Genomic DNA, 24,858 nt, shown 5'->3' with positions numbered 1-24,858 from the left:
ACACTTTCTACAGTATGTAAAGAAAGGATTTTTTGTGTTGTGTCTGTTTTGAAAGCGAAAAATAAAAAAACTTTTATTAAAAAGAGATTATAAAAACTAATTATATAAAATGTCTAGCAAGCTACCATGTTACAGTGGTGCTCAAATTTTGTGAATCAGATCCTTTTGTAATTTCAATATTTCTACATAAATATGACCTAAAACATAATATGTTCTCCACGTAAATCCTCAAACTAGAGAAGGAGAATCAAATGAATTAAAAACAATATTTGAAATTATAGGTAGTCCTCATTTAGTGACCATTCAACATTACAGTGGCACTGAAAAATCTTAGATCCAGTCCTCACACTTATGACCATTGCCACATCCCATAATCATGTGATAAAAATGTGGACATTTGATAACCAGCATGTATCTGCAGTTATTGTAGCATCTTGAGGTCACGTGATTACCATTTGTGACCTTCCCATCTGGCTTCTGACAAGCAAAGTTATTGGGGTAAGCCGGATTTGATTAATGATTGAATGATTCATTTAACAACCAGGACAAAAACGATCAAAAAATTGTGCATGACTCAACAATCACCTTGCATAGCAGTGGAAATTCTGGTCCTAATTGTGGTCATAAGTTGAGGACTTCCTGTAATTTCAAATAGTGTGATTATTCCAAATCTGATTTGAGTATGGAGGGTAGTATATTTAAAAACCTAAGGTATTTTTAGAATTATTGGCTTCTTAACCATAGAATCTAGAATACAGTTTCTACATGCTGCTGGGAGTAATCTTCTTGTTGCTTTCCTCATTCCTGGTTTGATTAAGGTTTGGAAAAGGGAAGGTATGAGAATGAACCTACTGCTATATGTGCTGCTTTTAAGATTTATCATTTTCAGTGGACTTCCTGGGGGCGTGGCCTGTTGCCGAGGAGGGCTCCACCGAGCTCCTCAGAGATCTGGTCTGTATATCTAAATAAGATCATAGATAGCACCCCTTTTTGGCAAAAAAAAGGGGCAGGGAGTAGCTTTGTAGGCGAGGGTCTATTCGTAAGCCACAGCCTTTTTCTTTTTTTTGGCTGTGGACAGAGATTAGATCCAGCCGGAGCAGAGCTTTTATCTCCAGCCAGTTCTTCTCAGCTGCCTTTTTTTTTTGGCAGCCCCAGACAGGCTAGCCCCCCCAGGACAAAACAAAGTTTTTTCAAGCTAGAATTGATACGGGCGGGTCCCACCCCTGTGAGATTTATGCTTTTATTACTATCTTAAATACCAGCACCATTTGTCTTAGAGACTTCTTTGTCTAAATGGACTTCAAAATGGCGATTTCTCTCTGTGGATGATTGATAGTGGATGTACTTAGCCGGTTTTACCTTCCTGCAGACCGCTCCTTAACAAAATAAACTCTTATTCTTTGGAAATAGAGGGGAGCAAAACGCTGCTTACTTGTTTATTTATTATGGCACCTAGGTCAAAGAAGCGTCTTGCTACAAATGTGTCTAAAGAATTTAAAGAATTTTTACTGGAACCACAGCCTTTGTCTCCTATGCCCTCTACTGGAGAATTTCTAACACAGGAATATTTCTTTAAAATGTTTAATGCCTTTAAACAAGAAATTAAGGAATTTGTATTGGAACTATATGATGATTTAAAGTCTAAAGTTAATCAAATGAAGGCGAATACGTTTGCAGCCGTGTCTGCCCTGTCAGATTACTCTGCTGAAATAGAGAACAAATTGGAAAGTTTGGAGAAGGCTAATTTTAATTTGACTACCAATATTCAAATTTTACAACAAAAAATTAGAGACAATGAAGAACAGCTCATGATGATAAATTTTAATAGGAAGGCATTTGCAATAAGAGTCAGAGGATTCCGTGAAAAGGAGCAAGAGAATTTGAAACAGACCTTTGCTGAAGCCTTCAGCTATGCGGTGGGAAGCCCGGGACTTAACTTTGATTGGCAGATTCGGAAAATCTATCGCCAGAACTCATTGATAGCGGAACAGCGACAGCTCCCGAGGGACATAATTATACATTTCTCTACAAAAGAATCTAGAAATGCGATTGTGCAAAAGTTTTATAATAACAGTCTCCGAGTTGATGGCCAGAACTTGATTGTCTTCAAAGAAATACCTTTCCAGATGTTAAAGGCAAGAAGGGACTACACCTTTTTAACTAAGGAGCTTAGGAGTCAACAGATTCGATACAGATGGGAGGCCCCTGCCGGCATCACGGTTACATTTGAGAATCAAAGATTTCGTCTTAACTCTGTTTCGGAGGCTCAAGATTTCTATTGCAGGATTCTGAAGGCGGGACTTCCTGACTCGCTTGGAAGAGAGGAGAGACAAGCGGAAGGAGAAGGCAAACGACAGGCCATGTGGTTGCAAGATGGAGGGGGTAGCCCTTCCTCCCTCGGAGAAGCAGAAAAAACGGAGATCGAGAATTTAGACATTTTAAAATACTCGCCAAAGTTGAGGACTGAATGGGGGTTTGAGACCTCTCTCCGGTAGAAAAAGCGGACTAATTCTTATTAGAAGGGAAAGCTGGGTGAAACTACTTTGAGCTAGATTTTAAATTAACGTTAGCATAAATTTGATAGTGGTAAACATCAGACAAGCAAGGGATGAGGGTAAAATATTTGTGGAATGATTTACGTTGTTTAAGGCTTATTAGAACAGAAAGCCGGTTGGGATTATCTTAAGATAAGTGTAAAAAGAATGCGGAATGATTTATGTTGTTTAAACTTTGTTAGAAGGGACTATTTTAAAACAGAAGGTTAACTGACTCTTGCTGAAAGTATTGTTTGAATATGTGGAATGATCCATGCTATTTAACTTTTATTAGAAGGGAAAGTTGGTTGAAATTGCTTTGAGTTAGATTTTAAACAAATGCTAGTATAAATTTGATAGTGGTAAATATTAGACAAGTAAGGGATGAGGGTAAAATGCATGTGGAATGAACTACGTTATTTAAATCCTATTAGAAGAGAAAGTCGGTTGGAATTATCTTAAGATAGAAATTGATTTCTGTGTAAAGTAATATTTGATCTACGCTGCTTAATTTTACTAAGAAGGGGAAGCTTGGCTAGATTATTTTGAATTACTGTTTGAAAAGGAGGTTAAGAAAGATCACTTACGCTGTTTAAATTTTACTAGAAGGGAAAGTTTGATTACTCTTCTCTAAAGTCATATTTGAATATGTGGCATGAACCACGTTGCTTAAATCTTATCGGAAGGGATCATGAGGTTTAGGAAGAGGAACGGGAGAGTCTACAGAAGGTTGGGGTAAATAGCAAAGAAGTAAGAGACGAGAATAAAATATAGATAGAATGATTTATACTATTTAAGCATAGATAAAGATGGGGGGCTGAGATCAACACAAAGAGTGGTTTCTTTTTTTCTTCTTCTTCTTTTTTCTTTTCTCTTTTTTTTTCTCTCTTCTTTTTTTTTCTGTTTTTCTTTCTTTTGACATATTACTTTTATTTTTTAATCCATATGTATACAAGATATTTTAGACAGAAGGTAGTGCCAGGTGTGGGCCCTGGGAAGTCGGGAGGATTGGGGATGGGGATTTGTGGGGGGGGGTGGGGGGTGTTAATATAGTTTTAATAAGAATAAGAATGTATTTATATACGGTGGTTTTTTCTTTCTTTTTTTTTTTTTTTCCCCTTGGTTCATTTTACTTTTATCAGATCAAACAACACTCGAATAAAGGCATACACCAAGGAGGGAGGTAGAGGGAAAGAAGAGGGAGGAGTAAGGAAGGAGTAAGGGGAATGTAAGGAGGGTGTCTGGGGAGTAAGGGGAGAAAGGTTTGTGGGGAAAGGGAAGTAGGAGGGGAGTGTTAGAGGGAGAAAGGAAAGTTGGAGGGGGTAGATGGGGTGTATGGAGGATGGAAGGGTTAGGTGGGGTTGTGAATGATGAGTTGTGTTTCCTTTTTATTTGTTCGTTTTATTCCCTTTTTCTTTTTTTCTTTTCTTATAGTAAATACCCTGTATATAAGTGATTGCAAATGGAATGTGAAAAATGAATAAAATATATTTAAAAAAAAAAAAGATTTATCATTTTCAGTATCTTCTTCAGAAAAAAAAGAAACCTCAGAGATTCAACATTTTTCCAATGCCTCTAAAGAAAAATTAGTGAATTCCCCCAAAATACAGGATATTAACCCACTGCTTTTAAAAAAATAATATGATTGCAATCTGCTAAGCATTATATGTTGCAGGAGGTAAACTTCTTTATATTTGTTGTTATGTTCTTGTTTTGGTCTATTCAAAACATTTAGATAAATTTGAATTAGATTGTCTTCTTGTCTGTTCCATTACTGTAAACGTGTACTCTATAATTCATTTATTGCTGCAGGTAAATTGGGTCATAATGATCATAGGGAAAAAACAAAAGATATTTCCAGAGAATGTGCTCAAAAGGCAGCTGAGATGAAAAGTTACTCATCATCATTAAGAAAAAATCCTGACAGAGGATCAAGGAGAGAATCTGGAAAACAAAAAGGTAACAGAATTTTCTTCTGGCTAATTCCTCCCATATGCATTAAATCTATATAACTTTGCCTTGAAAGTCTAAGGAACTGAAATATATTTTATATAAAGAAGAAAGTCTAAATGTGAATACTATAAATAATCTGTTTTGGTACTTTGTTTAAGATCTATCAGGAGAAATACACACTAATCTTAAGGCAGGATCACCACCTTCTGGAACTGGATTTAGGCATCATTCCAATGAACGTCTATATGGTAGTCAAGGGAGAGGATCTTATCGGCATGAAAAGGTGCACAATCAAATTAGACCCACTGTACAGACATTCAGCTCAAATAAAACGGAAGATGGAGAGAAGGGGAACCGTATGAAAACTGACAACACAGCTGGTTATGAAACAGATAGTAGCCAAGATTCCAAAGACAAAGGAAGCATCAGTAGCAGCAGAAGTCGAAGCAGAGGCTGGAAACCCATGCGAGAAACTCTGAATGTTGATAGCATCTTTATTGATTCAGAGAAAAGGGAACATAGCTCAAAATCCAAGCTAAATGCAAGCAATAAACCAAAACATGAAAAGGAGCAGAGTTCAGTCATCTGTTCCAAAGAAATTCAGAGTCAGAAGGGTCTGATGACTATCTATGAAGATGAAGCAAAACAAGGAGGAAGCCAGAATTCACTAGATTTGGAAAAGAAAGGAAATAGAGAAAAAATAACAGGATTTGTAGAGAGAAAAGTTCATCCTGATAATTGGCAGGCACAAAGAACTGAATCTGGCTATGAAAGCAGTGATCATATTAGCAATGCATCTGCTAATTTGGATTCACCAGTTACTGAAGGAAACAGCCCAGTTGACCCCAACAGTCTGAAAGAAAACATTTTCTGCAGGTAATGATATTAAAAATATATTTGTAATTATACAAAATACGTATATATTACTATATAACAATACCATAGTACAAACACCCTACCAAATTTTAATTTTAAATGAAATAAACATTATTTTATCATAATAGACTTCATGGTATTCCAGTTCTGTTGGTAGTTAAAAGCTTGGGAGAAAAGAAATTACAAAACCAGTTGTCTTATAAGTAGAATTACTTGCATTGATTTTCTATTTATATTTGATTATAAATTATCAAATAGAAAATATTTGCTAATTAATTCATCAAATCAAATCTTTACTATGGACATTATCTATGAAAATCTCCTATATTTGGAGGGGGAAGTCATTTAAACACATTTTATTAAGATCCAGATGTAACATTACTTATATTCAGATGGCAATATTTGAGTTATTCAAATAGAATAAGGACACTGAGTTTTGTAAAAGTACTAGATTATACTAGATTATAATCATGTGAAATATTGTTGCTTCCCTTTTTTCCATTTAACTTTTCTTTAATTAGGTATGTTCTCTTGATGTTTGCTTTCTATTGTCAGTTTTCATAGAGGGTGGGAGGGGTGAGAGAAAAGAGGAACAAGGTTTGACTTTTTTATATAAAATATATTTCTTTGTTGAATTTCTAGATTCCTGTTTAGAAACATTTAGCCGTTTTTTAAACAAGTTTCAGAAGAATGTTTCAGGGTTGATGAATTCTGTTATACTATTTGTACAGGCAGTTGATAATTAGTATATCCTTTTTCATAGTGACCAAAATCTGTCAGTTAGATATTCTGGAAATGTCTTGCAGACTTTCTCCCAGCTGAACAAAAACTCTTTGGAAGGTAAGGTTAATTATACGTGTTACATCAGCTTATTGAACTGTTAATTGATTTTTGACTATAAAAATGTACTGTTTAAATGTTAGAATTATTATAACTCTACAAATTCTTTCTTGATACTGTTGGCAGGTTTTCTATGAAAATTGTTTGTTACTTCCCATTTTTAAAAAAAAAATAGTACCCAATTTGTGGAAACTTATGTTCAAATAAAATATTTTAAAAAAAACAAATATAAATGAAATTTATTGTCAACTTCTAAAATATTAATGTTTCATTAATAGTGGCAATGAAAGTGCAGTCCTAACATCAGACATATTAATATGGCTAGAACATAGAGTCAAAATTCCTTTGAGCTGTGACTGATTTTAACCATGCATGGATCTTCATGTCAGCAGAAGAGAAAAATAACACATCTATTTTTATATTAGTTGGAATTCTGAAGGCACAGCATTGAGCCACTCTCATTGAATGTTTGCCACAATGCTACTATATTGGGAGTATTTGGTTGCAAGCTTGCACTGCCACCTCCTGTTGAAAATATATAATAATTTAATAATAATAATAGTTTCATGGAGTTTTAAGATACTTTGTTACCTAGGCAGTTACACTTTTATCTAATTTAAATTAATATCAGTACCAGTAAAAATGGGTGTTACTTTGAGAATGTATTTAGAAAATATTTTCAAAACAATATCTCATAGGATAATTTTATTATATTTGGCATTTTAAACATTTACTTATGTATGCCTAATTGCTATTGTCTAGTCAGATATTTCTACGAATAGTAGAAATGCCCTTTCAGATCACACATCTGTAAACGTAGCAGATTTTAGGATTTTACATGTTGTTTGTCATAGTAGGTTCATGTTGATCAGTAGTGAGTTGCAATATTTTTATTACCAGTTCTGGCACACTACCGCACGCACAGCGCTTCTGCGCATGCGCAGAAGTGTCTGGGTGGGTGGGGCCTTACGCCGCCACTACCACAGGTTTGGCCAAACCAGGTCGAACTGGGAGCAACCCACCTCTTATGTTGATGCTTATAAAGATAGTCCTCACTTAGCAGCCACAGTTGGGACTGTCAATTCAGTCATTAAACAAAGGATTGTTAAGGAAAACCAAGACTGTGCTGATGATCTTACTTCAGTTTTCCTTTGCTTTATAACGAAGGTCATAAAAGTGAGATTTCATCACAAATTATTCATTATAATTTGTGATCATCAATAATTCATTATTGTTGTAACTGCGACTAAACAAGGGTTACCTATAGCTAAAGTTGGAAAATACTATTAGGCTCTGCAGTATAATCCCTACTTAATTTAAGAAACCAAATTATAGTATTCTAATAGAATAGACCAGTGGTTCCCAAACTTGGCAACTTTAAGACTTGTGGACTTCAACTCCCAGAATTCTCCAGCTAGCTCTTCTGGCTGGAGAACTCTGGGAGTTGAAGTCCACAAGTCTTAAAGTTGCCAAGTTTGGGAACCACTGGAATAGACCATGCTACCAGTGGTCATCAGTGTGAAAACAGTCAAAACAAGTCACTTTTTCAGAGCCATTGTAAATTCGAACGGTCACTAAGTGCACTGTTGTAAGTCAAGGGCTAGCCATAACTGCCTTTTCTTATTTTTAAATCTGAGATACATATTTACAGTACACATTTGAAATTGAGAACTTTGGCTTTTCATTCATTCTTCTAGTATTCCAATTTCTTTCCTTCCTTCAAATCTAGCTGTGTTTATAATAATCTAAGAACATTGAACCCATAGCCTCCCATATGTAAAACTCTTCAGCAATTCCAGCCAGCAAGGCTAAATAAGAAGGAATGCTAACGTTGCAGGTTAGCAGGATTTTTTTGTGGGGATTCTCCACTCCAGCTGTAATACAACAGCAGAAAAACCAGCAATTAGTTTGAAAACTTCCATAGAACACGGCATTGAAAAAGTTCAGCGAGCTAAATATTATTGTTGGCCTATATCTGTGTCAAATGCATACATATATTTCCTGTTGAAAACACTGGGCTTGAAGGAGTATATGTTAGGTTGATTTTCTTAGGGTCTGAAATGATCTTTTGAATACAATGGGGCAAAAAAGTATTTAGTCAGCCACCAATTGTGCAAGTTCTCCCAATTAAAAAGATGAGAGAGGCCTGTAATTGACATCATAGGTAGACCTCAACTATGAGAGACAAAATGAGACAACAAATCCAGACAATCACATTGTTTGATTTGGAAAGAAATTTTTTGCAAATTATGGTGGAAAATAAGTATTTGGTCACCTACAAACAAGCAAGATTTCTGGCTCTCACACACCTGTAACTTCTTCTTTAAGAGGCTCCTCTGTCCTCCACACATTACCTGTATTAATGGCACCTGTTTTGAACTTGTTAGCAATATAAAAGACACCTGTCCACAACCTCAACAGTCACACTCCAAACTCCACTATGGTGAAGACCAAAGAGCTGTTGAAGGATACCAGGAACAAAACTGTAGACCTGCACCAGGCTGGGAAGACTGAATCTGCAATAGGCAAGCAGCTTGGTGTGAAGAAATCAACTGTGGGAGCAATAATTAGAAAATGGAAGACATACAAGACCACTGATAATCTCCCTCGATCTGGAGCTCCATGCAAGATCTCACCTTGTGGGGTCAAAATGATCACAAGAACGGTGAGCAAAAATCCCAGAACCACACTGGGGGACCTAGTGAATGACCTGCAGAGAGCTGGGGACCAACGTAACAAAGGCTACCAACAGTAACACACTACGGCGCCAGGGGACTCAGATCCTGCAGTGCCAGATGTGTCCCCCTGCTTAAGCCAGTACATGTCCGGGCCCGTCTGAAGTTGCTAGAGAGCATTTGGATGATCCAGAAGAGAATTGGGAGATGACATATGGTCAGATGAAACCAAAGTAGAACTGTTTGGTAGAAACACAACTCGTCGTGTTTGGAGGAGAGAGAATGCTGAGTTGCATCCAAGAACACCATACCTACTGTGAAGCACGAGGGTGGCTACATCATGCTTTGGGGCTGTTTCTCTGCAAAGGGACCAGGACGACTGATCCATGTACAGGAAAGAATGAATGGAGCCATGTATCGTGAGATTTTGAGTGCAAACCTCCTTCCATCAGCAAGGGCATTGAAGATGAAACGTGGCTGGGTCTTTCAGTATGACAATGATCCAAAACACACCGCCCTGGCAACAAAGGAGTGGCTTCATAAGAAGCATTTCAAGGTCCTGGAGTGGCCTAGCCAGTCTCCAGATCTCAACCCCATAGAAAACCTTTTGAGGGGAGTTGAAAGTCCATGTTGCCCAGCGACAGCCCCAAAACATCACTGCTCTAGAGGAGCTCTGCATGGAGGAATGGGCCAACATACCAGCAACAGTGTGTGGCAACCTTGTGAAGACTTACAGACAACGTTTGACCTCTGTCATTGCCAACAAAGGATATATAACAAAGTATTGAGATGAACTTTTGATATTGACCAAATACTTATTTTCCACCATAATTTGCAAAAAAATTCTTTCCAAATCAGACAATGTGATTGTCTGGATTTGTTTTCTCATTTTGTCTCTCATAGTTGAGGTCTATCTATGATGTCAATTACAGGCCTCTCTCATCTTTTTAAGTGGGAGAACTTGCACAATTGGTGGCTGACTAAATACTTTTTTGCCCCACTGTATGTTACATGTTATTCACTGCCATATTTCCCTAAAAATAGGACTGGGTTTTATTTTCTCTTGACCTCCCAAAATAAGCACTTGGCCTTATTTTCAAGGAGGTCTTATTATTTTTGAAGTACAGGAGGCGGTGAGCATGGCCACCTCATGGCTGCTGCTGTGTTGCAGTATTTTCGGGGAGGGCTTATTTTCAGAGGAAGGCTTATTTAGCATATGCGCTCAAAGCTTGATTGGGCTTATTATCTGAGGAGGTCTTATTTTCGGGGAAATGGTATTAATTATGGTATTTCAAAGGATAATTTTGGAAAACATATGTGAACAAATGTTGATACTTTTCCTTGAATTTTGAAATTATGAGTGTTATGCTGGAAGGTTTTGTTTGTACCAGTCTAACATAAGTAAACTATAAAGAAATATGTTGAAAGTAAATAATAATCACTGTTTTTCAGTACTGAAGAAAGGTGAGTTAATATGCATATTAACTACAAGCCATCTAACTTCTCATCAACTTCTCATCTACAGATACAAAGGTAATTTTTACCCCAAAAGATACTTATGACTTAGTTCCAAAATTCTGAGGGTTGCCCCCCCCCCCCCACAATACCCTGTTTGGGTGCTTAGCAACCAACCTTCATTTACGGCTGTTGGCAGCATCCTGCGGTCACTGCAAACCTGATGTTTACTTTGAATTTTTAGCAAAAACCCCCCATAGTGAAAAATGAGTTCACCTAATGACTCCAGTGTTTGCTTAATGACCACTAAAAGTCATAAAATCTGGTTGGTCACATGATTTGAATTTGGACCCTTACAACTTATGACATAATGACCAGGCTCCATTGCTGCCGAAGGTCCATACTGTTATATGAAGTCTTCTATTTTTCCAATACCAGATAAAATCAATATTACACATGTGAATATATGCACATGCAATCCCCCGTGCTCTTGCCGTGCATGCCTCCCCCCCCCATGCAGTCTTTTTTTTAGACTAGCCAAACCCAAAACCTGCAGCTGTTCTTCATATGGTTTAGTCTTTAGGCCTTTATATCTTTTTCAAATGGTACAACCAAAACTATATATAGAAAATATAGAAGTGCATAAAGTTGGCATTTTTACTTTTAGTCTCCTAATGATCAATCAAGGTGTTAGTGAAGTTAGAGATTTTTGCCCCAGGATGCATGACTTCATACTTCCTAAATTTGAATTATGTTCAGTTGATTTAAATCAGTCCTTTCAATGGCTTTTGATTTTGTTCCCTCTCAGTTGCTTACTATAATCTTCAAATTTCACCAGCTCACTGCTTAAATTCATACATCATTCATACATTAAAACCAATAGAAATCCTTAAAGGACTCCCTTTCCTTGCTTTGCTCCATTTAGAAACTGCCTATTAATTTTTACTTTGCTTTTAGCCAGTTAGCTGTTGACAAAAGCACAGTTATTCACAGTCCATGGCCACTACATTTACTCAAAAGCCTTTAATTAGAAACTTTTTAAAAGACTGTCTTCAGTCTTTCTCATTGTTGGTGCTATGAAAAACTCTAAAAGTGGATGAGACAAGATTTATCTGCAAAATGCCAATTTTTATTCAGCAAATCTTCCTCTTTGTTCTTAATTCCTTTTTCTTTGATTCCCCTTACCACTTTCCCTGAAACAGCTGTTAATATAACTGGCTTATAATTCATTTTTTTTTTAATGGCTGGCTTTTACTCCTATGATATTTGATTTGAGCATTGTTAAATTAATGAAACCATTATGAAAGAATTCCAGCAACTGCTATTTATCAAATACAAGTTCCGCTTATAATAAAAAACAATGTCCATATTTTTGGACCTTTACTCCTGCCCGTGCAGTGTAATGGGCCTGAAGCTACTCTATTTTGGCATAACAGATAATTTCCATCTATCTTTTTTTTTTTAAAACCAAGCTAGTCTGGTTTCAGACTATTGCCTGTAGCTTTCGCAGAACTGTTCCCCCCATTATCAGCTTCACACTTTCAGAAATAACACAAGTGACAGTTTGCTGGAACTGAACACCTAGCAGCAGCAACCTGTTACTTAGGCAACTACAAAAAGGAAAATCTTCTTGACTCTTGCCCAAAATTATCCATGTCTATCCTGCCTCACAGTAAATAGAACAATTGATGGTTTTTGTCCTGCTGGCTGGTGACCCTGGATGGATAGAATATCAACACAGGGAAATCTACCAATCACTGCTCTTTATTGTCCCACAGTTAATTTGTAAGGGTGAGGCTCATTCTCAAACCTTGTTATTTATACAGATTAGAACTTAGCTATTGGACAGTGCAGATTATATCGAATGGCTAGACATACATATGAAAATGAGGCATTGACCAGCACAGAATCTATTAGTTTGGGAATAGGAATCAGATATTGTATCCTAAAACATCTTTCCTAGATACCTCTGACTGTGTAGAGTCAATTCATTTCAATTCATTCAGGGGGTTTAAAATCAGTACTATTTTCAGGGGGATTTAAACTTTTCAGGCCATAGAAGCTAAAAAAAAAAACTAAACCTGGAACTACTGATCAAAAGTTAAAGCTCTCATGATAGAAAATTGACTGTTTCAGAGAACTCCCCCCCCCCTTTTTGTTCTGCTCTTAGGGTCTTACAAAACTCTCGAGGTCTATGGAATAGTTTGAAAACCATTGCTTTATTGTATAGATATATACAATATGCAATAAAATGGAGAAGCATACCCATATTTTGATAACTTTCTGTCTTTATTATTTATTTTATTTATTATTATTATTGGAATATTTGTATTTTTTTGTAAATGTTATATTTTCATGGAACCTGAAGCACTGGCCTTGTCTGGCAACTAGACATTAATGCCCAGCTAATGAAGACAGACAATCTGAATGTTTCTTCCACAATTTCCCTGTACCAGTTACTGTCCATCATGGTTTCTGGCTGATTCTTTTCTTTCCGAAGAGTATTTGCTGTTTTACTGATTTCAGTCATGAATATAAAGTCTGCTTATACCTGTATACTTGTTTACAAAATTCTGGAGTCCTGCAATATTACCATGTTTACATCTGACTAGATTCTTTTAAAACTTACAGGCTTACCTCAACCCCACCATGAAATAACAAAGATTACTTTATTCTAGTAATTAAAAATAGAATTGGATTATATTTACTATTTTGCAATAGTTATATTAATACTTACATCCTTAAATATTTTGCTTTCTAGGACTGATATATGCCAGATTGCAATAAGAAGTCTTTACCTACATTAACAGTGCAGACAGCTTTAAAAGATCACATTGAAAAAGAAATAAAAAACAGTTCAATCAATGAACAAAGCTCTTTACCACGGTCTGGTGAAAATGTACCTACTGAGACAAATATCTGTAGTGCTGACAATTCAGTATTTTCTTACATTGGTGAGAATGGAATCATGTCTGAAAGAGTCCAAAACAACTGTGAATCTTCATCTACTCATTTGCAAGTCCCCTGCCCAGTATCTCATACAAAGACCGTTAATTCTACTCCTATTCTTGCATTTTTCTTACAACAGAGCAAACCCAAGCCTTGCTGTACTGAATCTGCTCCATCTACTGGACATAACGAGCATGTACAGTAACAAATATGATGATGCAACCAGAAACAGTTTACCACAATCTTCCACCACCTTTACCACCAAAGAAATATACTCTATCCCATTTGCACGGCATAGAACAAGAATCCACTGTAGAGTTGAACTTTACAGATCATCCAAAAATTGAAAAGGCATGTTGCTATTGCTACTTCAAAAAGTATACCAGAAGCAAGTCATTTGCAGATGAAGAAAGGTTGAAAGCATTTCATTGCAATGAGTCCTCTAAGATGAGTTTTTCCTCCGAGTTTATTAGGAAAGGATTTATGCCACTGTATCCAATAATCCTTTAAACAAACGGACTTGTTTTACTGAACAAATTCTAGTTCCCTGGATTCAAATGCAAATGATGTTATATCGCTTACTACTTATTTTTCCGTTGATAACTGTATGACCGATACTTATAGAATTAAATACCACCAGAGACCAAAACTGTATTTTGCAGATACTAGTGGGTCAAACAAAGAGAGATCTTTGTTATCCAGTGGAATGCAGTTGACACTTCTTACCATCACACTTCTGAATCAATCATGCCACAGCTCAACAGAAGCATAAATCTAATATTGGAAATGTGTAATGTAATAAGAATGATTTGGAATGAATATAAATCCCTAGAACTCCAAACCCAATGTGATGTTTAAGTTTACATACCTTTAGCTACATTTCATTTGGAAAGTACACATTAATAAATTGTCCCTTGCATGTGGCATGCGTGATCAAGAAATATCAAAGATGGTTTATGCTTGTGGAAATCCCGATTTTGCATAAGTTCAATCAAAGTGGCTATTCTTGTAAATGAGGAATTTATAAAAATATTTAAATTGCTTCCATATGCTAAATAGATGCATCTTTTTTAAAAAAAAATAAAAGCATGAATACCATCTCTTTTTAAATGACTTGATTTAGAACATTTCAAAATACCATAAATATATTTCAAAGTAGATTTTGGACCTGATTCCATAGTTGGTTAAATTTTCATACTAACTATAGCACTTTTGTAGGTTATAAAAACCTAAATCATGTATCCATTTGCAACTCCCATATTAAGACAATAGAACATTTTTAAGCATCATTATTTAAATTTATTTTGAATGTTGAATTCTCATGAAAAAATCATTCACAGAATTTGAAATGGAGAGTATGATATATAATCTCAGATAAGCCCTTTCACAGATAAGTTGATCCTCACAAGTGTGTACAGTAATTTGTACTGCTTTAAAGAAATGATTGAAATGTAAGGATTGTTCGTACGCACCCAAAGGATACATGCAATAATAAGATAAGTTTGATCTATATAAAAAGCCTTGAGAGTTTTTGTCTCCTTATGAAAATTGTGTTCTTTATGTAAAGTTTGTCATAAATGCAAAATTTTAGTGATATGAATTGTTTACATGCACTTCATTTTTTCATGTAAAGGCACTTTCAAGCTTGCTAAGTAAAAATTGAATATAATCTACATACAGTGTACTACCTCAGTATGACAATGAATTATTTTTAGTATGTATGTACAGTATATATTTATATATACACACAGACATATATATATAGTCTGTGTGTATATATAATATATGTACTGTGTGTGTATTCACACACATACTGTATATACTATACTTTATGTATGTACACACACCATACACACACACACACATATACACAAATACAAAGTTGTATGTGTGTATCAGAAGTGTGCCAAACACTTCAGTTTTGAAATGCTCCCTTTCAAGTGAAAGATATATAGAGAGCTTTATGGGTTGATATAGATGGACTACATGTTGTAGCAATTTTCCAGGCTTTTGTGTCTGATGTCATTTTGTAGTTATAACTTCCCTGTGAACTGATTAGCTCCAGGACAAAACTTTCACAGTGTGAAATACTACATTCTCTACAAGTGTATTAAATTGGCTTCCTAAGAAGCATGGTTCTTGTTAATGAACTGAGTAGCCAGAGAGTAACAAGGAAGGTATTTATGAAATACTTAAACATTCTGGTTGTGAGATATTTAGAACTTTTGCAAGAAAGTGAAAAAGTGCATTAATGGGTATTCTCTTTCCCTTATATCAGGTACTGTTAATTAGAAATTTAATAGTCACACTACTGTTTTGCCATATGAAACTAGCAGCAAAAGAAATTTTATGACAGAATTATTTTAAAGCACCTTGTTACACTAATCAAGAAACTGATAAATGCTGGAAGCATATGCTGATATTAGAAATATGCACAGAATGATATATAATCATTAAAACTTACGTTTTGTAGTAGACAAATATTAACCCTTAATCTATTTTCTTGAATAAGTTATCCAGGATCTCATTATTTTTAAATATTTGAAATAATGCCTTAATGAAGTCTTAGATTTTATTTTAATATACAGTATATATTATGGTAGCTAGAATTTTAAACAGCAATAGTTTCTTGCATTGTGCAGTATTTAAATACAAAAATTATGCATAGCAGTTGTTTGTAATAAAAATATTTAAGTATATTGTTAGGCTGCAAAAATGTGATAAATGAATTGTATAAATTTATTTTTATATTAAAGCTGCTGTAGAGAATATTTAAATCGTTGCATGTATAGAAAGTACTCTTGATTTTCTTAAAACCAGCAGAGGCATAAACATGGATTCTGATCAGTTCAGCCTGAAGATATTCCTTTTAAAAGATTGAAATGAAATACACATGCAGTTGTTAGGTAAAAATGTATGACACCGTACCATTTTAAATTCTTTGTATGAGCATTTTCCATTAAAATAATGATTACAAAGATGGTCCTAAAATGTAAATGTGTTTAGTTTTCGGCATGATAGCTGCTATGTTTTGGAACACTCCATTGTAAGTTTACACTATAATTGGATTAAATACAAATGCAAATTTGTGACTTTGACCAAATGGGGAAAATGCTATAAAAATGGTGGTTGGGCCTATTCAGAAACATTATTAGTAATGTAAAATAGGGATGCTTGCATGCTTTCCTAAAATAAGGAATATGATTACATTAAAGTTTCCACATTTATGTTAACGAAGGAGTCTTCCTACTCTCTAAATTTTCAGAGACAATGTCTGAAAGATATGGGCAGTGCTTGACTTATGGCCATTTGTTCAATGACCCTTTGAAGGTACACCGGCACTGGAAAAAGTGGCTTGTGACCACTCCTTGCACTTAACAACCATTACAGAAATCGGTCTGTCATATAATTGTGATGTCAGTATTTTACCCCTGGCTCACGCAACAGTTGAAGTGTCATGTGATCACTATTTGTGACCTTCCCAGCCAGCTTTTGATAAAGTCAATGGGAAAGATGGTAGGGAAAGTTGCAAGTCAGAGTCATATGGTTTGCCTTAACAACCACAGTGATTTGCTTACAGGCAAAAGCTCATAAAACTCAGGCCACATCTCACTTAAAACTGCGCTGCTTAACAAATTTTACAGCTCCAGTTATGGTCATAAATTGAAGACTACCAGTAGGTTTAGTGACCTAAGAGGTAAGATTAGAGGCAGAGGACCGGAGTTCTTGTCCTGCCTTAGATACAATAACCAAGTGACTGAGGCAATTACTCTCTCAGCCCTAGAAAAAAAAGGCAAGTAGCAAAATATTTCAGAAACTGTTCCCCCAAAATTGCAATCAAGATTGAGTTGAAGGCCCCAACTCTTCTGTTTACACTGACAGTATCTTACCTATTCTCCGTATCTTCAAGTTAGTCTTGACTCCTGACAAGTGCCTGGACAAGTCCTTTGCTGTCTTGACATTTTTTTAAAGTAGTTTGCCATTACCTTCCTAGGAGTAAGAGAGAGTAAGCTGGCCCAAGTTGCCCAGCTGACTTCGTGCCTAAGGTGGAACTGGAACTCAAGAGTCCCTGCTTTTTAGTGTGGTGCTTTAAACCCAAATGACTCTCTGTCTTAACTATGAATGTAACTCCACATTGTTGGTTTCTTGTTACAAAGCTGACTTAGCTTTTAATCTTACTGGTATCTATCATGCTCGAATGATTTTTTTCAGAAGTTACTGATTTGTTTAAAAGCATGTAGAGTTAACATATTCATGATTACAAATACAGAGAAGTAACTTCATCTCAAAGTAACTGTAAAATATTTTTGAATTTTAAGTTTTTAAATTAAGTCATTTCATTCTTGATATGCGGTACTATATAATAATGTAATGCTTTTAGATAAAAATGGAACTCTAAGTACTGGAATCAAAGTGTTCAATTGAAAGCTGTTACTGAAGTAATTTGAATTTGTAATATTATGTAAAGAGTAATGTGAATTACCTTTTGTTAAGAGTATTACTGTATTTTTAAATGTAAAGCAAATGTTCATTTCCTGTATAATGAGAAGTGTTGGATTTGTGAGTATATGTGCTTTAAAGAAATTATAAAATCTTAGACATTTTTTGCACAAATTTATTGCTATCAAATAAGGGGAGCTTGGTCAACTTCTCATTTTTTATAGCTAGATATAGTCTTAATATTTGTTTGCAGTATTGTTTTTTTAAACTTTATTTTTATAATTGTTCCCTTAAGACTATAGGTTTGTGTGGTTGTAATGTTAAATACATTTAACATGATATAGGGGAGTATCTTTTTAAAAACTTTTAAAATTTAACACTTTTTAAAATTGTGCTACATGTACCTGCAGATAAAACAAAAATAAGATATCCAATATCTCTGTTAATTTACATATGTATAATTTTTCGGTGAAATAGGAGCAAACCAATTTTTTTTTTATTTAAGAATACGGTGCTGCTCAGTTGGGAGAGAAATATATGCTAGAAATAATAGTGACCAAACATCTGATAAAAATCTAACACTTGCATTCTGCTCCATATCATATTCGGTTCACCTCTGAACTGCAGTTGATTTAGATTTCTGTAAAAACAGATGAAATGTCCAATTCTATCAAATGAATACTTGATAAATCTTCATGAATTTAAACAAGCCAGTTTTCACTTAATTATGCTTTTACCAAGACTCCAAAATTTTAAATGAATAGGGGTGGTCATAGGGGGTGTGTTCCAGCAGGCACTACTGTGTGTGCACTTTGTGCGCTTGATGTGCACTGTGCACCCATGCGCAGTGCAATTAAAAGCATTCTGTACATGCACAGAAGTGAAAACAAGATGGCGCCGACCGGGGAACCGGTTCAGGGGTGTGGTAGGCCTGGGTTGCTGCTGATTCAGCGACCAGGCCGCCAAACCACTACCAGTTCGGCCGAACCAGTAGAACCCACCACTGGTGGACATACTGACACTATGAAAGATTCTAAATAACATTACTAGATGTATTTAATAAATAAGTAATATAGGTAAATCATGAGGTATGGATTGTTTTACTTGAATTCACATGTGATAGTTTTCTCTTTGTGTGGCTATGAATCGCCCATTTTCTTCAAGACTTATCCATTCTAATGAATAGTATTAGACCCAATAGTAAAGCAAGTAGCGGTGAATTCAGTTCTATTCATACTACTTATACCTCTCTTATGTATTACACTATAGTAAGTTGACTTTCTCAACTAAGAAAATTGAGAACCTAATATTTTTTTGGGGGGGTGTCATTCCCTATTGTTTAGAATTTGAGAAGAAAAATCATTCTAAATATTCAGTTTCTCAGTGAAGAAAATGATTGTATTGATTATTATCTCTGTACTTTGTAATTCACATTTCTATAATTGAAGGTTTTTCTTATTTCTTTATTAGCTGAGGGAAGAGCAGTTTTAGAACTTAATTTAGGACAAAGAATGCAAATTATGATATTTATTAATATGTTTGATTCAGTCACCCAGTCCTTTTTATTGCTTGGCTATAGAGGGAATTCTTGTGAAGGAATTGACACATCTACTATATAGATTGAACAGCAATACTGTATTTACTTTAAATATACCGTAACCCCCCTCTCAAATTTCTCAAAGAAAAATAAAGCCCATATTCAATCTCAATATTCAAATGAACTTCAGCCTACCTCCACCAATACCTTTATCCTAGCCTGACAAAAATGTGTGAATCCATGTAATCTAGCATATAAATGTAATAAATGTTCACCTTAGAATTATTGAGAGTAGAGCACAAACCAATCAAAAGAAAAACACTTTAACATTATGAAAATTAACAGGAAGTCTGCAACTTACTTTTAGAACATGAAACTCCAATGGGCAAATCTAAAGTATATGGAGATCGGATCACATTAGACTGAGTAAAATTTATTGAAGTGGTTGGTCTGTTTATATATATCATAAAGATCATAAAATACCATCCGCACAGTCCATGCACATATTGCTTCTGAAGGCACAAAGCGGAGCACAAAGTACTTTAAAACTTCAAACAGAGCAAATTACTTCCTTGCATATGAGAAGAATATATGCAACTTATTTACATAAAATCAGCTAAAACAGCCCTCAGAATTGATCACGTTACATTTTCTATTTTTATGGTAGGAGTTCATAAATTATTGTTACAGAGATATTGTCTCCAGTCCACTTGGATGGTGATCCAAGAGTCGATTGCTGAAAATGGACAACTTCAAACTTAATTGAAAGTGTTGTGTCACTTCAATGACAGTGCTATATTTGATGTAAGGCACAATTTGCACTTATTGAAGAATAATAATGGGAAACATGACAGTTCATCATAAAGCAAGTTCACCACATCCAATTGCTCAGAAAAATATGTCAACAATTAAATATAGAAAGAGGAGTTGTTATTGAGATTTCTGATATAACAGTTTTCCAGTGTTCTTTTATTTTGGTTGTGAAGCAAAAGCAGCTAAAGTAGCAGCATTAGCTGATTTCTTGAAGGCAGTCTGGTTATCTGCAGTATAAAGAAAAGAAAAATTAGATCAATCAGTGAAAAAAAACTGTACCCAATATAATCCTGAGCATCAGATTTCTAGTACAGCATCAGCAGTTGCCTGATAAATCTAAAAGTAGAACATAACTTGTTCTGTTATTTCTTCCCAATGGAATATTCATAGATTTTTTTTTGCCTCTAGTCATATATCTGTTCTAGTTATTAATCAACAAAACTCTATATTTCATGAATGTTGATCCACTTTTAAAGCTACTTTTAATAGCCACTGATGGGCCTGGTGAAACATATTATGAATTATAACTAATTCATCATTTTGGCTTAGATTTTCAAGTATTGTATAATGCACAGGTGTCAAACTCGCAGTGTCACTATCACATGATGTATTGCAATGATTTCTCTTCGCAGAGCTGGGATGGATGTGGCCTGTGTGTGACACCTCCGGCCCGGGGTGCCAATTTGACATCCCTGGTATAATGCTATGGAGCCATAATAAGATTTAACATAGACAGACAATATTTTTTTCCCTTTGTGGCATAAAGCGATTTAGATTTTTACTGGCCTGACTTGATTGCGACAAGTAAAAAACAATCATACCAATTAAGATATAAATGGCATTACATTTTTAATTGCAAAAAGTTTTATCCTCTCATTTTCTGAATTAATCCAATATTCTCATCACTAATCCCAAAATGGAATTATGTTTAGTATATCAAGTAAGACCATTTACTTGATTAGTGCAGTTAAAAATTGCTCCAAAGGAATTACAAGCAGTAATTCTGAATTTAAAAAACTAGTATAAATAAATCCAGTATAATAAAAGTTGCATAACATGCTTTTGAACCATTTTTTTTTTCAAACACAAAAAAACCCATGTTTTGAAAACTTGGTACTTTATAAACACAGTTGTTAAATTTTAAACATATCACTTCCTTAGAACTAGACTATTTATCTCCCACATATACTTACACTGTTTGTTATTGCTTGTTTCTAAACTACATCCTGAAATGCACAAACAGTAACATTTGAAGATCAAACTTTCATAATAAATCACTCATCCACTCTTTGCCTCAACATTTTAGATGCCATCTAAGACTTCCTAGTATATACAAATTGAGGCAGCTGCAATTCTAAATTTGCTTCCTCACCAAACTACACATTTTCTTTATATTATTATATCCCACCTTTATTATTTTATTTACAATAATTCAAGGTGCACAACATATCTAAAAGGAATCTTCTCTCCTATTTTCCTCCAACAACAATCCTGGTATATGAATTGAGTTGAGAGTATGTGACTGACCCAAGAACACCCAGCTTTCATGGCTAAAGCAGGACTAGAATCCACTCCAGGTTTCTAGTCTAGTACCTTAACCACTAGACTAGACCAAACTGACTCTAGTATTCTTACAGCAGGCTTCTTACTGGAGTAATAATGCTATACATTTGGAGGTCACCAATATTCCCCAAAGAGGTCTCACAAGATTTACTTGTAATCAGACATGAATAAACTGAACTAACATGCTGGGGTCCACACCTGGGCTAATTCAGAGTATTTTGGACTTCCTATATTATAATAAAGCTGTATAACACGTTCATTCCTTACTCCTATGCCCTGTGCTTGTGTAATGCATTGAATCTTATTTTAATTAACTATGTAGGCTGGAACTGAGGCACATGCTATTGCTTAAATTTTAGGTGGAGCTTTGGTAGTTTGAGAACTTGTCTATAGACATTTCATTACCCAATTATGCAACATCACCAGTGTGATCTATATGTGGGTTCCTGACTATGTGGAGATGTGGCTTTTAGCTCCTTAATCTTATACTTGGGTAGAATAACTACAGATTCAATACCACCACCCTGTAACTACAGATTCAATACACCACCCTGTGGGGAAAAATACTAGAGCTCCAGGAAGGACAAAGACATCTGGAAATAAAGTCATGTAAAGAAACATACAAATAAACACAAAGCTTACAGAGCACCAAGGACATCCACAGTTCAACCTTGAGCTACAGAAACAGGACTAGCTATTTAGTAGCAAATGATATTAAGAATGAAAATGCTTCTTAGCAGGAAGGAAAAAAGAAACTCTGCCCCGGGGGTTGAAGGTTTACATTTTAGCCTTCAATCCCAGAAAGCATCTGTAACACAGTAAAGAGAACTAACTACCTGTTCCAGCTGAGCCCTCGATTCTGCCTCTAAGGTAGCAGATAAACGAAGACGAAGAGCACGAAGTCGAAAAGGATCATAAGCCAGAAGTCCAACCAGTAGGACGTCCCGGAGAGTGGGGGCCCGCAAGGCGATGCTCCCCGTCGTTCCCGCCACCTCGGCTGCCAGCCGGTTCGGTTCATGCTCAGTCTTTCGGCGGTCTCGTACCTCAACGCCTTCCGCAGCCTCCATCGCCCCTCACACGGAAAGAATTTATTCCGCGACCGGCGACCGGCCTACGTAGGACTGTTACTACCATAGAGACGCACGCAAAAAAGGAGGGGCACAATAGCGATGTTTCCGGTAGACACTTTCGGTAGGACGTGGCCCTTATATGTCTGTTCAGACAAAGGGAGATGCCTGTGGTTGATTCGCCGCGAACGTTAATTCTGTACAGCACGGAAACTGTAATTGAATAATAGAAAATCTGGGCTTGGCAGTGCGTAGAGATAATAAGGACTTTACATTCCTTGCAAATATGTGTTATTCATTTAGGCTCAAACAGAAAGACGTTTTTTCTCGCAGTAGAGGTTAATTTAGTAGGGTTTTTTTTTTAAAGTTGTCAACTTTTAAGGCAGTGTGTGGAATTAACAGAGTTCTCTAGTCAGAATGGCTGGAGGGATGCAAGCGCACCTACCATTTGCTGACAAGGCTTCCACCTAATGCATGACCTCACCCAGTGGTTTCAAAACGGACGGCAAAGGAAAAGGGGGCATTGAACTCTGAGGCAGGTCCAAGTGAGGAACAGAGGATCTCTGCCCTTTGTTAACAGAAATTGAAACGAGCCACAGAGGAAAGAGGATCAGTTTGGTGGAAGTGGTTAAGGTGTTGGCCTAAAAACAAGGGACGCTAAGCTCCAGTCTCTCCTTAGTCATGAAGTTGCGTGTCTACTTTTGAATCACTTTTGGGTCTCTATTCTCCAAACCATCTGAAGGCAAGACAAACTGGAATGGTATTATGTCCAGAAGTCGTGGGTGTTCCATTACTGGAGATTTTTAAGAAGAGATTGGACAGTCATTTGGTCTGGAATAGGATAGGTCTCCTGCTTGAAGAGGGATTAGAAGACCTCCAAGTTCTTCAACTCATATTCTCTATTCCATTTTCATCCCACCCGACTTGACAGGGTTATTGTGGGGGAGGAAGGAGTATTATGTGTAGTCACAGCCTTGAGTTTCTTAAAAGGTAAAGATTTTCTTGGGTGTGGTTCTTCCCTTCATATTCGTGGGTATGTTTGGAAGGACTGACTGTCATGTCTTTACCTTGATCAAAATTAAATGCTGATTCAAGCCTCCATTTAAGTTGTCATCTTTTGGGGCTCACTGTTGGCTTAAGCTTATCATGGTACCTAGCAGTATATATATAAGTAACTATACTTATATAAGTATAGTTTCTTATAAAGTAGTAAAAGTAGGATAGAAATCTGATAATAAATAAACCATAGTAAAGTACCTCCTACCAAACTTTGCAGTTGGTTCAGAAGGATGATTTGATTGATGTACTCAAAAACTCAAAGAGCTTTGACTTTTATGAGAGGTCGAGAAGCACAAAAATGGGCACACTACCATCGTCCTAGTTCCATCTAAGTTCATCAAGTGGAGCCAATGCTGTTTCTATACCATCATCCTGGCCTGAAACCAGATTGACACTTATTAGTCCAAACAAAATACTTATTTTAATATATATTTAAAATATACATAATTTATGTATACGTTTTAGTAAAATTAAGTAAAAATTAATTTTCCTTAATTGTTTTCTATTGATATGAACAGTTTTACAAGTATTTCTTGGAATTAAGTATTGAACTCATTTATGAAAAATAATAATTGATGTTTTGAGATTCTTCAACAAGTCACTATTGGGAAAAGTGAAAGAAAGGGAACATGATAGCCAGTCGCAAGATAGTATAATCAACTATAATAGCCATAAAGTGAAAAGATTGAAAGACCAAATTGAGAACATAGATAGTCCTCAATATGAAATTGAGCCCAAAATATCCCTTGCTAAGCAAGACAGAGTTAAATGAATGTTGCCCCCCATTTTACAATCTTTCTTGCCACAGTTGTTAACTGAATCACCACAATTGTTAAGTTAGTAACATGGTGGTTAAGTGAATCTGGCTTCTCTATTGACTTTGCATGTCAGAAGTTCACAAAAGGTAATCATATAACCTATGGATCCTACATCCATCATAAATAAAGTCAAGTGTTCGAATTTTGCTCACATAAACATGCAATGGTTTTTAAGTGTGAAAAATGGTCATACGTCATTTTTTTCATGCTGCCATAATTTTGAATTACCAATGAATTGAAGACTACTTGTAATCCTATAGAAAAGTCTAATTATCTGAT

General features: G+C 35.6%; 1 protein-coding gene, 1 long non-coding RNA gene and 1 pseudogene across 2 annotated transcripts in view; 2 read left to right on the top strand and 1 right to left on the bottom strand.

Moving 5' to 3' along the window:
• The window catches only part of LOC116513153 (inactive ubiquitin carboxyl-terminal hydrolase 53-like), a 44,490-nt gene extending 31,386 nt beyond the window's left edge, over positions 1–13,104 (top strand). Inside the window, exons 12-15 of the mRNA XM_032224045.1 lie at positions 4,347–4,493; positions 4,646–5,363; positions 6,127–6,203; positions 10,331–13,104. Of these exons, the coding sequence (XP_032079936.1) occupies positions 4,347–4,493; positions 4,646–5,363; positions 6,127–6,203; positions 10,331–10,440 (1,052 nt within the window). The 3' untranslated portion in view covers positions 10,441–13,104. The remainder of the gene's footprint in view (positions 1–4,346; positions 4,494–4,645; positions 5,364–6,126; positions 6,204–10,330) is intronic.
• Positions 13,105–13,484: 380 nt separating this feature from the next.
• Positions 13,485–14,100, top strand: LOC116512935 (annotated as a pseudogene).
• Positions 14,101–19,234: 5,134 nt separating this feature from the next.
• On the bottom strand, positions 19,235–23,162 carry LOC116513565. Its single transcript, XR_004256002.1, has 3 exons — positions 23,148–23,162; positions 22,472–22,915; positions 19,235–20,299 (listed from the first exon to the last, which is right to left on the bottom strand). It is a non-coding gene; the product is annotated as an uncharacterized LOC116513565 (long non-coding RNA).
• Between the last annotated feature and the right edge of the window lie 1,696 nt (positions 23,163–24,858).

Source organism: Thamnophis elegans, chromosome 9, assembly GCF_009769535.1.
Source record: "Thamnophis elegans isolate rThaEle1 chromosome 9, rThaEle1.pri, whole genome shotgun sequence".
Classification (NCBI taxonomy): domain Eukaryota; kingdom Metazoa; phylum Chordata; class Lepidosauria; order Squamata; family Colubridae; genus Thamnophis; species Thamnophis elegans.
Note: the sequence above shows the minus strand (reverse complement) of the source record. Positions and strands in the feature narration are given on the sequence as shown.